The 15,223-nt window shown below is 43.4% G+C and overlaps 1 protein-coding gene across 12 annotated transcripts in view; it reads left to right on the top strand.

Moving 5' to 3' along the window:
* Positions 1-15,223, top strand: part of CTNND2 (catenin delta 2) — a 3,222,299-nt gene that overhangs the window by 3,163,822 nt on the left and 43,254 nt on the right. For all 12 annotated transcript variants that reach the window (XM_085606754.1, XM_085606755.1, XM_085606763.1 and 9 more), the window contains one exon: positions 4,420-4,493. In XM_085606754.1, coding sequence (XP_085462880.1) covers positions 4,420-4,493 — 74 coding nt within the window. The remainder of the gene's footprint in view (positions 1-4,419; positions 4,494-15,223) is intronic.

The raw sequence follows: 15,223 nt of genomic DNA on the forward strand, positions 1-15,223 counted from the left end.
CTTTTTTAACAGGGCCTTAACCATTGCCAGTTTCCAGTCTTGGGGTACCCTTCCTAATTCAAGTGAGGTGTTAACTAGATGGATAATGTATGTACTGATGTTGGATAAGGCTAACTTTAGAATATTCATAGGGACAGGATCTAGCGGGGAGCCGCTTTTTACAGAGTTGAAAAGCGTGGGCAACAGTTCAGTACTAAGGGGGGAAAAGGAAGGGAGGCAAGGCAGAATAATATCTGTATCATCTGGCAAAGGGAGGATGGATTCTTCAAGAGGTAGAGGGGGGAGGGACAGGAGGATCTTTTGAATTTTTTCAGCAAAGAAATTCGCCAGATTAATGCAGTGAGCATCAGCCTCCTCCGTGCAGAGTGGTAAAGATGGCGGGTCAGGGGCTTTTAACAGGGATTTAGCTATCTTGAACATCTCTCTTGGGGCATTAGCTGAGATCTCTATTTTTTCTGCATAAAAGATGGATTTGGCCACGTTAAGAGCAGATTTATATTTTTTTAGAGAGAGTTTGTATTTAGTTTTTTTCTCTTCCACAAAGTGTTTTCTCCACTGTCTCTCCAACCGTTTACATTCTTGTTTTAGGGACCTTAGCTCAGAAGTGAACCAAGGTTGTTTAGTGGAGGCTTTCTTTTTGGAGATGTTTGTTTTAGGAAGCACCCTATCCAATGATGATTCAATCCATTGGTTAAAGTCCATATTAGCCCTGTCAATGTCCTGATCGACCTGAGGTTCACTTGTATTCAGTGCCTCTGCCCATTCGTTCATTTTTAATTTCGTCCACCGCCTACTCAGAGTTTTACTGGGCGGTTCTGTTGGACCGGGTGTGGGCGTATTCCATATGAAGGGGATGACCATATGATCTGTCCAGGGGGTGGGGTATGGCTCTGTTGATGTTAAGTCCACAATATTGGAAAATATGGGGTCTAAAAGGTTCCCTTTAGAGTGGGTAGGGTGGGAGACTATCAAATTCAGTTCACATGCCGCAAGATCTTTAGTTAATTCTGTGGCGGTGGTGTCTGAGGGATTATTGAAATGAAGATTCAGGTCTCCTAGTACTATAAAATTTGAGACCCTGCTAGCTAACTCTATGGTTGATTCAATGATTCCTTTCGGAAATTGTCCAATAGCGCCAGGGGGACGGTAGATCAGAAGTCCAGAAAATGACACTTCTGGGGATAAAGTGATGGCAAATTGTGCGCTTTCACAGTCAGGGATGGAGCTGTCGATCATACGACAAATTAAGTGCTCCCTGTATACTATGGCTATCCCTCCTCCAACTTTGAGTTGTCTGTCCCTACATTGGATCAGATATCCAGGAGGAAGGGCCTGAACAATATCTGGACCGGACGTGGATCCCAACCACGTTTCAGTTAAAAAAAGAATGTCAAGTCCGAGATCTTGAATTAACAAGAAGATTTCAGTGGCATGTTTGGGTAATGAGCGGCAATTGACCAAAGCCATTTTCAGGATGCCTTCTGGATTAGTAGTATTAATATCCGCTTCCGTGGTTCTAAACGGGCAGTGTTGACAGAAGGGACGATCCGTCGCAGGATTTATAGAATGAGTGCAAGGGGGCAGCGAGACACTCCTCAATGCAAGGAGAGCCAGGCGGGAGTATGTCTGTGAGCAGCTGGGAGATTGGTCAGAGGTTCTGGTCCCTGAGCCCGACCGAGCGCGAACGGGCGCAAACGGGCTTACCTCTGGCGAACCTCCGGCGCAGGTCCGGCGCGTCCGCTGCCCACATTGATTAATTTCACATTCACATTGATTAATTTCACATTGATTAATTAGTTACTCGCGCTGGGGCTTTTTTTAAAACTGCTATCCAAGCTCGTAACTCGATGAACACTGTATGATAGTATTGTAAGTCTTGTCATGTTATGCTCTTTTAACTGTTGTGTTTCTGTATGTTTTATTGATTACACCATTTGTCTTTTATGGATGTTTTTATCCGAATAAAGTCATGAAATGAAAAATGAATGAGTGGCAGTCTCTTTGCTGTGCTGTGCCGTGTGGTTACTTCAGTCGTACAGGGCTTACTGCGGCTTGGAGCAGTCACATGATAATTGAGGGCATGGGATGAGACTTGCTTAAAAATATGACTGAGTGGCACGTTGACTGTTTTCATAGTTTATCCATGCAGTGCTACTGATATCAACGAGGACAGGCGATCTGATGCCTCTTCTTTATTTTTCTAAGTGGAAAAAAGATTTCACTCAACAACTTAGGGCCTCATTTATGAAAATCACTTTTCACTACGCCCTCCCTGCGACTCTAATGATGCGTCATATTTACAGTATGACGCATCATGTCGCAAGGAGTTACAGATACGTCAGTATTTCTGACGTATCTGTAGGCGCAAAAGTGACGCATTGCTGGAGTGTGTCACAAAAGTGACGCAACTCCAGCAATGTGTCCTTTCACATGGGGCAAGCCCCATGTGAAAGGGCCTGTGTCAATCTTACGCCTGCTGTGAAGCAGGCGCAGGATATTGACGCATTTGCACCCTAGAAGTGGCGCAGTGAAATCTCGTAGATTTCACTGCGTTACTTCTATGATGCTTACGTACGTGGGAACGCCCACCCTGCATAAATTATACCTGACGCAGGTATAATGTAGCGCAGGGGTTTACAAAGTGACGCATCTACCTAGATGCGTCACTTTGTAAATATGGTGCAACAAGGTCCAGTTTTTACGCCGCTGATGAGTCACAAAAAGAGACACACCGGCGGTGCAAAAGTGACGCAACGACTCATAAATGAGCCCCTTACTCTTAACAAGGGTTGTTTGCGACTCATGACGTTTGATGAAACTGAAGTTCTGTGTTTGGGGTGTCTGGCGCGGATGAACGCCACAAAGATTAGTGAGCTTATTCTCTACGGGATGTGTTCTATGTCAAGTGAGGGACCAAAAGCGAGGGAAAGACGAGAAATTTGAATTTGTAAACGCGGAGCAAAAGTACGAGCCACGGTTTATTTTGTTCCTCGTTAAATGCAGACAGAAAGTGGAGATGTTTACCGAGGCACAATTACTTCCGGCACAAATGCAGGCCACTGGTTCGTGTTTTACTGCATTACCCCATGCTATATTGCAGGGGAATAGAGGGCTCTCTACAACGGCGGAAGCAGTAACTCCGCCATTCCCGACGGACACCCTGGCAGGCGCCTCTGAAAACCTAGGTGTATGTAACACTGTGCGTTAACACTGTGCTGGTCGGCCCCTCACAATGAGGTGTGTCCATGGTGCACTGCAATTAATATAATCATTTTGCCAGGGCACAATTACCCGAGGCACACAACCAGCTGCAGTGCACCTGCCTCAGTAACATACCTGCTGCACATTACGGGGAATCCTCATTCCCAAACAATGTCCATATAGTTAGGAACAGGGGCATTTGAGGACACAAAGAATAGTGTTACGAAAAAAGTGTTCTGGACGTCCAGATCATCACCTCTAAATGAAAACAAAATCGATTTAAATGAATAATTGCAAAGAAACACGACCCATGGTTTTAATCATGACTCCATTGGTAAAATCATTGACGTGATATTTTAGACAATTCCAATGATATATTTGGTTTAATAAAATTCCATCCACATAGTTTCTGTTTGAGGGGGGTTTTCTATCCAAAAAGATATATGCTTAAAACCAGATATGGCTTACTCTCATAGCTATTGAATATTATTATTCATATCCACTGGATCAGTAACTTGGACACAGAAAAGTAGCGTAAGAGTAAGTAGGATCAAAATCTGTTTCACAAATAAGGATCTGCCGATTTTTCATATGCAGTTTCCACCTGGAAGGCTTCACACAGAAACCTAATTTCCACATGAATAACAAAAGACATAAAAAAGAATACACAAATGTGGCATTTAACATTTACCCTACCCATGCTTCTTTTGATTTTCCACAAAACAGAAAATATCAGGTGTAGTGATATGGACCTTACAATAGGCAATGTTACTAAAACCACAGCTTTGCCTGAAATACATCTGAGGGTTCTTTGACCCAGACCAGAAGTAACACATCTTAGCTATATAGGCAGTTATAAGCATACCAATGCTGGGCCTTACAGTTTATGTATAAATGTGACCCACTTTTAGCAATCATCTTCCACAAGTGGCAAAAGTCAAAGAAAGTTTAGATGATATGTCAATATTTGTTGGTTTACGTCCTATCCTCCCTTTACAATAGATTCTAAAAATGCTGCCTCTACTCCTAGTAGTAATCATCTGGCAAAAACATGATGTAATGCTTAGACCAACCTGCTTTGTATTATATATAACATAAATGCCACTTACATATGTGTTTCAGAAAGTGTTTTTCTAAAGGAAGGCTAGATATGTATTTGTCCAACAATATGTGATAATTTTTTTCATTTGTTCTTGTTTGTCCACTTTCTTACTTCAGCTCAAAACACTGGAACCTCAACTTTGTACAGGAATTCCTATGGTACACCTGCTGATGATATGAAGCATAATCAGGTAAAAACAAATAAAATTAAAATAAATACATATCATAAATAAATATATATTGCTTTTAATTATATGACAAGAATAACCACAGTAGTAGTAATTCATGTGTCCCTTTTTACCATTTCACAACTGCACCCCACTGTATTAAAACACATGCAGCTGACAAGTGAAAAGAGAATGAAGTATATCAAGTATGGTTAAGTACATTGCCCACTGGCTTACTTTGGTATTCACTCTCAACATAAATTTGAAGACCAACACTGAATAATTGCACTAATCTTCATAATTCGTAAACTTTATATGGATTTATTGCACATATATATGCATTATGTGCCCTATCAGCTTAATTTAAAAAATGCACATTCCCTACACCTAGCTTCCTCTGTTCCGTGAGAAGAATGAAAATAACCAAACAGAAATAAATAAAAGCAATTCTGAATCTTCCTAGGAAGGCAAGCCTTTCATTAAAATAGTAAAAAAGCAAAAATAACATCTCCATACTTCCTTGGAAGGTGAAGCTTTCTCCTGCCTTACTTTATTTGATCCATATAAATACATATATAATAGTATGGTTCACTTCTATATTACATCCGATATTAGGCAAACCTAGTGGCAGTGAACGTTAACATAGAAATATAATATAAATCTATTACCTTATAACTTGAGTACTCACTGGTACAGTGTTCAAAGAAATAAGCAAATGTCTCTTTAAACAGCTATAACAGGCAATTATTGCTGGCTTACATAAATGCAAACAGGAATCTGAAAATTACTGCCCATCACTCACCAGCCATTCATCTGCAAGATCATTGGTAAAACAGCCTATGTTCACCCCCAAGACCACATCAATGCTAACCAGCTCCTTCACAAATAGCAGACTGGCTTCAGATTACGCTGCAGCACAGAATCCGTTACCTTACGTATTATAGACAATGCCCTCTTGACTCTAGATGACTCCTGATATTGCTGGACCTCTAGCTGTCTTTGACACAGTCAACTATCACACACACCATACACACCCTGGAGTCTCGAATAGAATTCACCGGCATTCTCCTTCGTTGGGTTTGCCACTGATTCTCCTCCTACTTTTCCAACCGCCACCTATGTGTTTGCATTGCCACGTCTGATAACACACTATCACCTCTAAAGTCCCCCTGGGCTCCAAACTGTATCTGTCATCTTCAACCTATACATGGAGTTGCTTGGTGCTTTACTCACAGATGACATCAAGATTTACCAATATGCCTATGATACACAGCTCTACTTGAAAGTATCCTCGGCTGCAGAGATCTAACAGCTCAAACACTGCTCGCACATTATCCAGTCCTTGATTTCCCGTGCCTACTTAAAGCTCACCACAACCAAGACTGAATGTCTTTTATTTGCCAAGAACAGTAAACAAGATACAGTACAAACGTGGCTCAATGACATTGGTGGACTTGAACCCCTGGACACCAACCTCACCCTCAACGAACACATTGACAACAAAACAAAAAAGGCCTGGTAACACTTTTCTCTTTTAAAGAAAGAAAAACCATTTCTTCAAGATAGCAACTATACAACTGCTGTTCAAGGACTCGTTCTCTTGCATCTTGATGGTGGCAATGCCCTACTCCATGGCCTCCCAGATCCCACCCTGTCAACGCTCAGGGGCATCCTACATGCTGCAGCACATCTCATTTAGGGTGCGAATAAATATGATTATGTGACCCCCATTTTTATGGATCTCCATTGCCTCCCCTTGATGGCCCCCACCATCTTCAAAACCAGCTGCATCATTTGCAAAGCTATCATTACCAGCACCTCTGCTTATTTTGAAGACAAGCTTTCCATCTCTAGTGGATCTTGACACACCAGACTCTGGATTAAGAAGTGTAAAAAAGAAAAAAAACAAGATAGCAGGCTTTTCCTGCGACTACATCCCCATATCCATCAGGACTGCCCCAACGCTTTAGCCTAGGTTTGCGCTCCAGAAATTCCTTATACTTACATCGATACATACTGTATAGGACGTCATTCTTGTTAAGTAAGCATGCTCTACATATAAAGTTTGATAAGGAAGCGAAATAATATATGTCTTATAACAAAGAGATTAAGGGAACTATACACATACAATACTTTAAAGAGGTTGGAATTACCAAACACAAGAGAGGTCTAAAGAGCTCAATGCAAGCAAAGGATCAAAGCATACAGAGTGCATCTGTTAAATGGATGAGAATTAAAAATACGTCGAGAGAGGTGATCGGTATAGCAATTCACAGGGGCTTATGACCATTCCTGGCGATGCTCCTGATGACCTTTTTGAAAGTGGCACATAGAAACTCCTCAAGGGCTGCCCATGTAGACATAGGATTTTTTGATGAAGCTTTTCTCTTAATTCCTTTTCATGCCCGTACGTTAGACACATATTATATACATCTATACTGAGTAATTTATTTTCTCGAAATCCTCCTAGATTATAGTAAACAATGTAATTGCAGTTATTAGGGTATGAAATAATTTCGAAGTTAGTCCAACAAATTCATAATTGAAGATTCACCAACCAGACAATATTATTCCATGTTAACAGTAAAGAAGAACCAGAAATTCTAGTAAAGGTTCTCCACGTTTCTCTAACTTTGTGGCTGAATTCTTAATGCAGAAACATCGCCAACGTGAAATCTGAAGTGCCAAAATATGCAATTTCCTAGACCATGAGTACCTACATGCCATTCATAGCAAACAATTAGTTTAAAAGAGAGACTGCATAACACCAGCAGAAAGGAACATTCTTGAGTATCTACTCTATTCACCATTCCAGAAAACCTGTACTTCCTATAAAGATTTTTACATATTTACTGTGTAGTCTCATCTTTTAATATCTTTGAATTTATGAAGCAGAAATATGATAGAAAAATCTTCTTTTAGCCACCCCTACTTGATGGAGAACTACTGAGGGATGATACCACTTTTCAGTATTTCTCCTTCTTAAATGTAAATCAAACCCATAGTAATTGTGTTATATCATTAATGGCAAGAACCTGGTCTACCAAGATGCTTCTTTTTCTGAATGGATACATTTAGCTTCCTTCCAGGTATCTTTTTTTTGTGTGTGCGTATTTCATTGAAATTCCATGTTAAATATATATGTGACGACACACTACTGGCTGAAAGAGTGGCACACAGCCCCCACTGGCCATCAGGAACTCAGGGGACTCTATCCCCCAATGTGCCTAGTGCCAGGAGGTGTACCCGCAGAGTGGTCCATGAAGGGGGTGGGGCCTCCTAAAACGCTCATAGCACGAGCAGCAATCCTGTCCTGCTGGACAAACTAGTGGCAGAGAGAGTGGGTCATGGCCAGTGTTCCCTTGAACTTGCGCGCCTGGGTGCCCGCGCACCTCAGTGCCCCTGAGCGTGCACTGCTGTGTGTGTGGCATGCACACACATTCTCAAGAGCATTCGCGCCTCCGAAGCAGCGCGAAAAACGGACATTTGTAACTTGCTGAAGAAGAGGCACTTAGCAAGTGCTCTCTCCTAAGGAGGGAACACTTGCTAAATTCCTATTGTTTTCTAGAGTGCGGCTGTGGGGCTCATTGTGTGCTTTTGTTTAAGTATTCGTGTTAATTGCAGAGCGTGAGGAGCTGCAATTAACATGAATGCTTTAAACAAAAGCACACGATATGCCCCACAGTCACACTCTAGAAAACACAAGAAATGCAGCACCAAACACAGCGTGTACTTTTAGAAACAAAAGCACACGCTGTGTTTGCCGACTTGCTGCATTTCTTTTCTTAATCGAGCAGGGCTGCGGCGTGAGTGTGTGCCTTATTTAAAGTTTTCATGGACGCTGCCTTTAACATGAAAATGTTAACAAAGGCACACACTCACCCTGCAGCTGTGCTCTATTAAGATAAGAAATGCAGGAAGCCTAGAAACGCATTTGCTTCCAGGTGCATATGCAGACGTGCAAACCATATAGCTGCCCAGGTTTCAGATTGCCATGTGTGACATTTTCATAATTTCAGAGTAATTATGAGTGACATGTTAACAAGTATGAGTGATACTTTCTTACAAGCAAAATCAAGCTATGAAGATGAGGGAAACAGATAAATATGAAAAATTACACTCATTTAAGGATTGGGGAACTCCGAATTAACTGGTGCACAGCGTTAGAAATAATTGTGAAATGACTTCCATTTATCAGAGTCATGTCTAAGTCATATACTTAGAATCATACAAATATCAGAGAGCTCATTTGCAATACATTAAATCAAGGCGTTTCACACATGCTCAGGAGCTGTTTTTTTCGCTTGTGTGTTGTTTTGAGGCTTGTGCTTCCAGCCTTTGCCAAACAGAGATTGTCAGCCTTTGTGGTGGGTCCCTCCCCGGGCCGTACTCTACCCTGGGAGGGCAAGTGCTCGGCTGCCGCCCCCCCCCCCCACCCTGGAGGGTTGGGGGTGTTGCCGAGCTCTTTGCCAGGGCTGGTTTTTGGCCGATTTTCTTACAGTGCCGATTTTGCAGCTATGCTGCAAAAAAGGCCCTGCCACAAAAACGACCCACCAGGGGCTCAAAACCGTCCCCCACCCGTGCGGCCCACTGGGGGATTGCTCGGTGCCCGCTACGGCCAGTCCGGCCCTGGTCCCTCCTTCCCAGCAAAATCAGTAGAGCTAAGGGTCTGGGCCTCTCGGACGTTACGTGGGTTACCTGCCAACAGGGACCCGATGTCAGGGAGGCGCCAACAACATGAAACACTCAGTTAGTTACACACATTACAGGGTGCCAGTTGAGCCACCTTTGTCACCTTCTGAGCATTAACACCAGGAGGCAACACAGGCTAGAGCTGCCTGATCGCGTTCTGCAACATACAGTCTAGATACCTTAACTTAATTAGGCCGCAGCCGCAGATAGGAGTCATTTCGGACTGCGGTGGTGGTGCCGCTCCATTGGAGGCAGTGATGCAGACTCTGCCAAGGCTGGCCAGGAGGCTGGTGTGAGCTGCAGTAGGCAGCGCAATGCTGCGATCGCCATGCTTGAATTCGGCGCCGCCTGCAAAGCCAGCCCCTTTCAACAAACTCAACTCCTGCTGGCAGCATGATGTGACGTCCTCCCTGCGGCGCCAAGACACAGTATAATGAATGATTTCTGCTACATTGTAGCAGTGAGTGTTAGCCTTCAGGCGAGCTCCAAGCCTGCCTGCGCACACCGCGGTAGGCGCGCTGCGAGCTGCCATACTATTAGGCAGCCTTCAGTACAGTGACAGATGCTGACACGCTGACTATGCATATGCCCGACAATGCATTTCAGTGCGGTAATGCGGAGCACCACACTGAAATGCGTTAATCTGACGCCTGATGCGTGGTAATTGGCAGGACTGAAACCATTTGTCTCCGAGCCATGCAGCTTCTGTCATCAGCACTTCTCCCTTTTTCCACAAGAGCAGTTCAAGCATAAATGGCAAAATATCATAGTTTGCAAATGTTTTCTATATAATTCTGGTTCTGCAATATTTACCGCATAATGCATCATCGGCTGCAGAATTTGACGATTTTAACTAATGAATCGTTTGTAGCTCAAACGGATTAAATGTTACTAAAAAATGTGACATGTGTTTCTGCAAAGTGGACGGCCCATTGCAAAGGTTGACTGATCACCTTTGGAACTGCTGGCTTTGTATGTTACACTGGTACTACTACTAATAAGGCAACATTTTTCCAGAGACTGTTAGCGTCGGTAAAAATGTAAAGATAATAAAGTATCAGAAAATATACTGCATTACATTCCAGCCTCTTTTTTGCTACACAATTTAGTCAACACTGCAGCATAATTTTGTCCTCCATTGGTGCATAATTCCAGTGGCCCCAAAGCAGGCAGCACATGTTAAAAGTGCTTGTGCATGAAGCAGAGAGACTGTGAAGATTGTCAACTTAGTTTGGTGTGCGTGCAAATCATTCATTGCTGACCCCTGGTGAGTTACAGCTACTACTGCTGAAACAAGGCCAACGGAGGGACCAATGGGTGAGGCGGCCTTGCCTCAAGGGCAGGGCCGGCATGAGCGCTGTTGGAACCCTGTGCGACAATGTTTGTTGGTGCCCTCTCAATGACTCCCTCGCCACTGATTCCCTCACTACCACCCTTTAACAGTGCCCCTCAAGTCTCTATAACCATACTCTCGATCAGATGAATTTAACTTGATTTACAGCTCCGCTCATACCAGTGTAGGGTGGCAGAGCACTTTACATCACACTCATTACACAGAGACAATTAATCATATGTGTGTAATTCTCTGTATAGGAAATGTTACATAAGACAAAGGATTACAAGGTGTAGGAGTCACATGACATCCATATTAGTATGCAGTATAGTTTAATAGGGATTGGTTTGGAGAAACACACTCAAATTAGAATGTAATACCATGATTGGGGGTTCTCTTTAATAACCAGAATTGATTTCTATTCAAATGAACCCTTTTTGCAACAATAGGGTAATCAGACTGGGGAAAAACATGCAGCTTTTAGATGAAAGTTAATAGCTCACTGTTCTATTTAAGGATTTTGACTTATAAACTGCAAGTACCAAAAGGATCTCACTGACAAAAGAAGTAACCCACTGACCCATTTACATTATGTGCACTTTGTGATCTGGATGGTACATGTTGTTTGCTGCAGGCTCATTAGCCCTCTGCGCTACCTTTACATGAGTCAAAACTTCCACTTGACAAAACTCCATCTCTCTCTAGGAAGAACATTAATCACCAAAGTTATCATGACATTTTTATTATTGCCTAAAATTGCTAGAGGCCAGGAAGGAGGCAGCAAGTGCTTTTAGAAACATAATATACTTGTAAGCATGACACCCCACCCGAAGTCAGCGTCCAGTTCGATCGCACCGCCCTAGAGCCACCCTGCTCAAGGGTCCTGTGACCTCAGTGACTGTCGCGCTAGGGTGTGCTGCTTCATAGGCCTGCCCGCAAGCCTGGAGGTGAACTTCAGTATGGATTGTGGTTAACAAGTTTTTAAGGTTAACCCACAATTGCCATGGCTAGGGTCCACATGCTGGTGCCAAGACACCAGAGCTTCTAAGGTCTAGCAAGGGGATGTGCTCCCTCAGGAGAGTGGCCTGGTGGACTGGTCATGAAGGCTGAACCTGGTTCCCCAGTTCCAAATTCGGCAGCTCTTTCCTTAGTGCCACATCCTCTCCTCCACTGAACACCATCTTGCCCAATTGAGAGAAACTTGCTCTGTCTTCAGCTACAACCCAATTGTGCTCTGCTATAAACTCCTGTATGCGACACAATTCAAATTATGCATTAGACAAGAGTAATATGCTGCCTAAAAAAAAGTAACAGCATCCTGGAAAAACCAAACACTCTGGAATGCAAGTTTAAGTAAAGCATGTGAAATGTAAGCAGGAACAACATGGTTACCTTAACGCTTTTACATTAATTATTCAGAAATCAGTTAGTGCTTTTGCCAGTGGCAGAGCATAAGTGAACACTGTTCTTGTCTTCTCTGGGCAAGAAGGAAGACAGAGTCCTTTTCCTTCCCTACCCGCCCGCCCTGAACTGCCACGAACACCGAGCCTTATCTGTGGGCCTTGGCTATGTCTGCCATCCTGGGATGCATGTTTGAAATAAAAAAGCAGGGAAATGGAATCTATTAAATTAACGTAGTAGGGGCATGCCTTTCCCTGCCGATCCCGCCCACTTCGACCACTGCATGTGTGGTGCTTTTAGGAAGCAAGCACACTACTTCGAGGGTTAATGATCGTCTTGCTACAAGAAGGGCTGAGCTAGAGTGCATGAGGTGAATCAACATGATTGGGACAGAGTCACTACGAAAAAATGTTTGTGCTTGGAGTCGGAAAAGAAAGGGAATCTGATGGACATAGTTTGTTTGGCAGTGAGGGAAGAAAACCCCGGCAGAGCTGCATTTTCATTCTATTGCTGAAAGATGTTTAATTCCCTTCTCTTTGCAGCATGCAGAGTATTCTACTGAAAGCTGTACTTTTTACTCTTGGGTTACTAAATGACGTACACTTGGGATTGCCAATCCCATTCCCTTTCCCTAAAAACCTAATTCTCGACCCCTGAAATGATGTGCCCTCAGCAGCAGCTACTGTGTGACAAAGCAGTAAGACTGCGGCGCCCCATCCTTGTGGCGAAGGTAGTAGCTGAGGTAGGGGTTGAGTAACAACCTGAATCTACCAAAGTCCATTTTCCAAGAAAAAAAAGTTGTCTTTTTGAGAGGTAAAGCAAGGTTCATTAACGGTGAGACTAGTTAAACGATGATGATTCGAAAAGTGTAGCAAAGCAGATTATTTCCAAAACAAAGTGTTTTGGAGTATATAAGCTATTATTGCTTTAAACCCAGATCATTCAAACAGTATGTCTGAAAATATGGATTATAAGCTTGTTTTTAAAAACGCCTCCTACCTCTGCTGGTCGCACTTAAACACTTGTGTACCGCTCTGACGACAATCAAGTACCGGGCTCAAGTGACAAGACCAATACTGTGACTCCGGTTCACGAAAGTACACATGTTCAGAGGGCATGGCAGGGGCTGAGAAGTTGACTGTTTTGTGTCAACAATCTCTGTCCAGGCTGATGCGGGTGCTTAGGAGGGAATGGGCCCAGCAGGCTGTAAAACTATAACATCCTGCGCAAGAGACTAAGGTAATGTTACTTCTCTGCTGGGGGGTGCAGGAAGGAAAACCAAGCTACCACCTGCCGGTGTTTCCAATCTTTGAAGGATGTGTGTGCTTCTGGTCACCAAAAGGGTGGTGTGATTGTGGGAAAACAGCAGGCAAGACCCGCGTGATGGCTGGTACCCCCAGACTCACAGGTAAACTGGCTGGGGCATGACTAATTGATCTGTTAAATTCTGGCCTGCCTGCTCAGCGCTGTTCATAAATATTGTATCGCTGACGCATAGCATTTTAAATTTGAAGGCGCAGTTGCATGCTCATATATTGTAGACAATTTTAGCATTCTGGTGCTGCCTCATTGGTAGTGTACCTCAATTGCAGTATTGTCAGAGGGGCGCTAGAATACGGGACTAATGCATTTTAATGCTGTGATGCGGACACTAGCATTAAAATGCGTTAGTCGAAAGGCTACCCTAACCCAGCTCTGAAACTGCAAAAAGTAAAATTATAATAACAATGTTATTATAATTTTATTTTTCCTGCTCAAAGAGAGCATTTGTTAAAGTTTTCCTGTTAATCGCAGCGCCCATCATGAGCTGAAATTAACATGAAAACTTGAACACAATCAACTCGCAGCCCAGCTCTATGAAGGAAAGAAGTGTAGCAACATAGGTGCCAAGGTTTCAAATTGACATGTGTGACGGTTTCAAACCTGCCTTTATAACATTCACTTGGATCTGTTCATGAGAAAATGCACCGTCTTTTCACTTTTTTTAAGCAAAAGTTTGGAGTGATATTTGGCGCTGCACCCACACACACGATCTGGTTACTGGCGCACATAGCCTTGGTTGCAGCGCACATAGACCTTACACTGCCGCACACAGAGGAAAAATATTAGAGGGAACATTGGTCACGGCCCCCACCGACCATCAGGAACTCGAGGGATTCTATCCTCCAATGTACCCTGTGCCAGGAGGCACACCAGCAGACTGGTCCCTGAATTGAGTGGGGCCTCCTAACACGCTCTTAACGCAAGCGGCAATACCGCTGCGCAGAAAGCACCTGGGCCAAGGGCGGGCCCGTCCTGGGCCCATCAGCAACAGGAAGAGGCAGCTCAGAGCCACCCCCCTTGGTCCTGCTTTTGGCGAAGATGTGTTTTAATGGTCACAGTGAAAGTTTTCTTGGGGTAGCACATAATGGGCAAAGGGAAGGCTGTTGAAGTTGCACCTGGAGCTGCTAAAGAGCCCAAGTTGGCCAAGAGACACTCAACAGTGAACTGTGCCTTAAAAGATATCGATAATCTGATAGAGGAGGTTGAAGATATTTCAACTAAAGGGGTAAACCTAAGATTTCACATTTCTTCAAGGGGAAAGCACACAGACCAAGCCCCTCCAACACTAATCCTCAATCTGTTTCTGTCATAGACTTTTCAGTCAGGACAACCAGCCAAGATGCCTCCCAGCAGCACAAATCTCCAGGTAACCAGCCTCCTCCGGCCCATAGTCAGTCAGTTGAAACAATTTGCTCCCCGAGCTTACCATGTAGCAATCGTTTTGCTTTTCTGCCAGTGCCAACAATGCAAACCCTCCACCCTTAAGTAGTGATAAGGCTCCTGATACTATGTGCTCGGACTCGGAGGACCTATTAGCGTTGGTCGACACCTTGAGGAATAAACCTGACGTTTTAAAATGTACAGTTCAGAATCTGAGCTGTAAAGTAAAGGAACTTTTGAAAGTAAAAGGCTGTTCTCCTCAAAGATATTTGGACTCAGAGCCCAGGCACCATGTAAGACTGTCGAGTTGTCAACATGTGGAGAGTAACAAATGTTCCATTGTGCCAGTGCAACTCATCACGGTACATTCCCCATTCACAAAGCCATGTTCTGTTAGTGAATTACAAAAACGCAACTTGAAATTGTGATCGCTGTTTAAGAGCAATACACTGGGACTTTTTCTTAACCTGGTGAATACATTGCGCAAATGGTCAATCTAGCTATACTGTTCTTTAACACTGCTTGCTTCTGTGACCTTCATAATACTCTGCAAAAAGCATCTCTATTAAAACGAACATTATAAATAAAACTGATCATTCTATTTGTATTGCAATTTGCGGATAAA

This window comes from Triturus cristatus, chromosome 5_2 (genome assembly GCF_964204655.1).
Source record: "Triturus cristatus chromosome 5_2, aTriCri1.1, whole genome shotgun sequence".
NCBI classification, from domain to species: domain Eukaryota; kingdom Metazoa; phylum Chordata; class Amphibia; order Caudata; family Salamandridae; genus Triturus; species Triturus cristatus.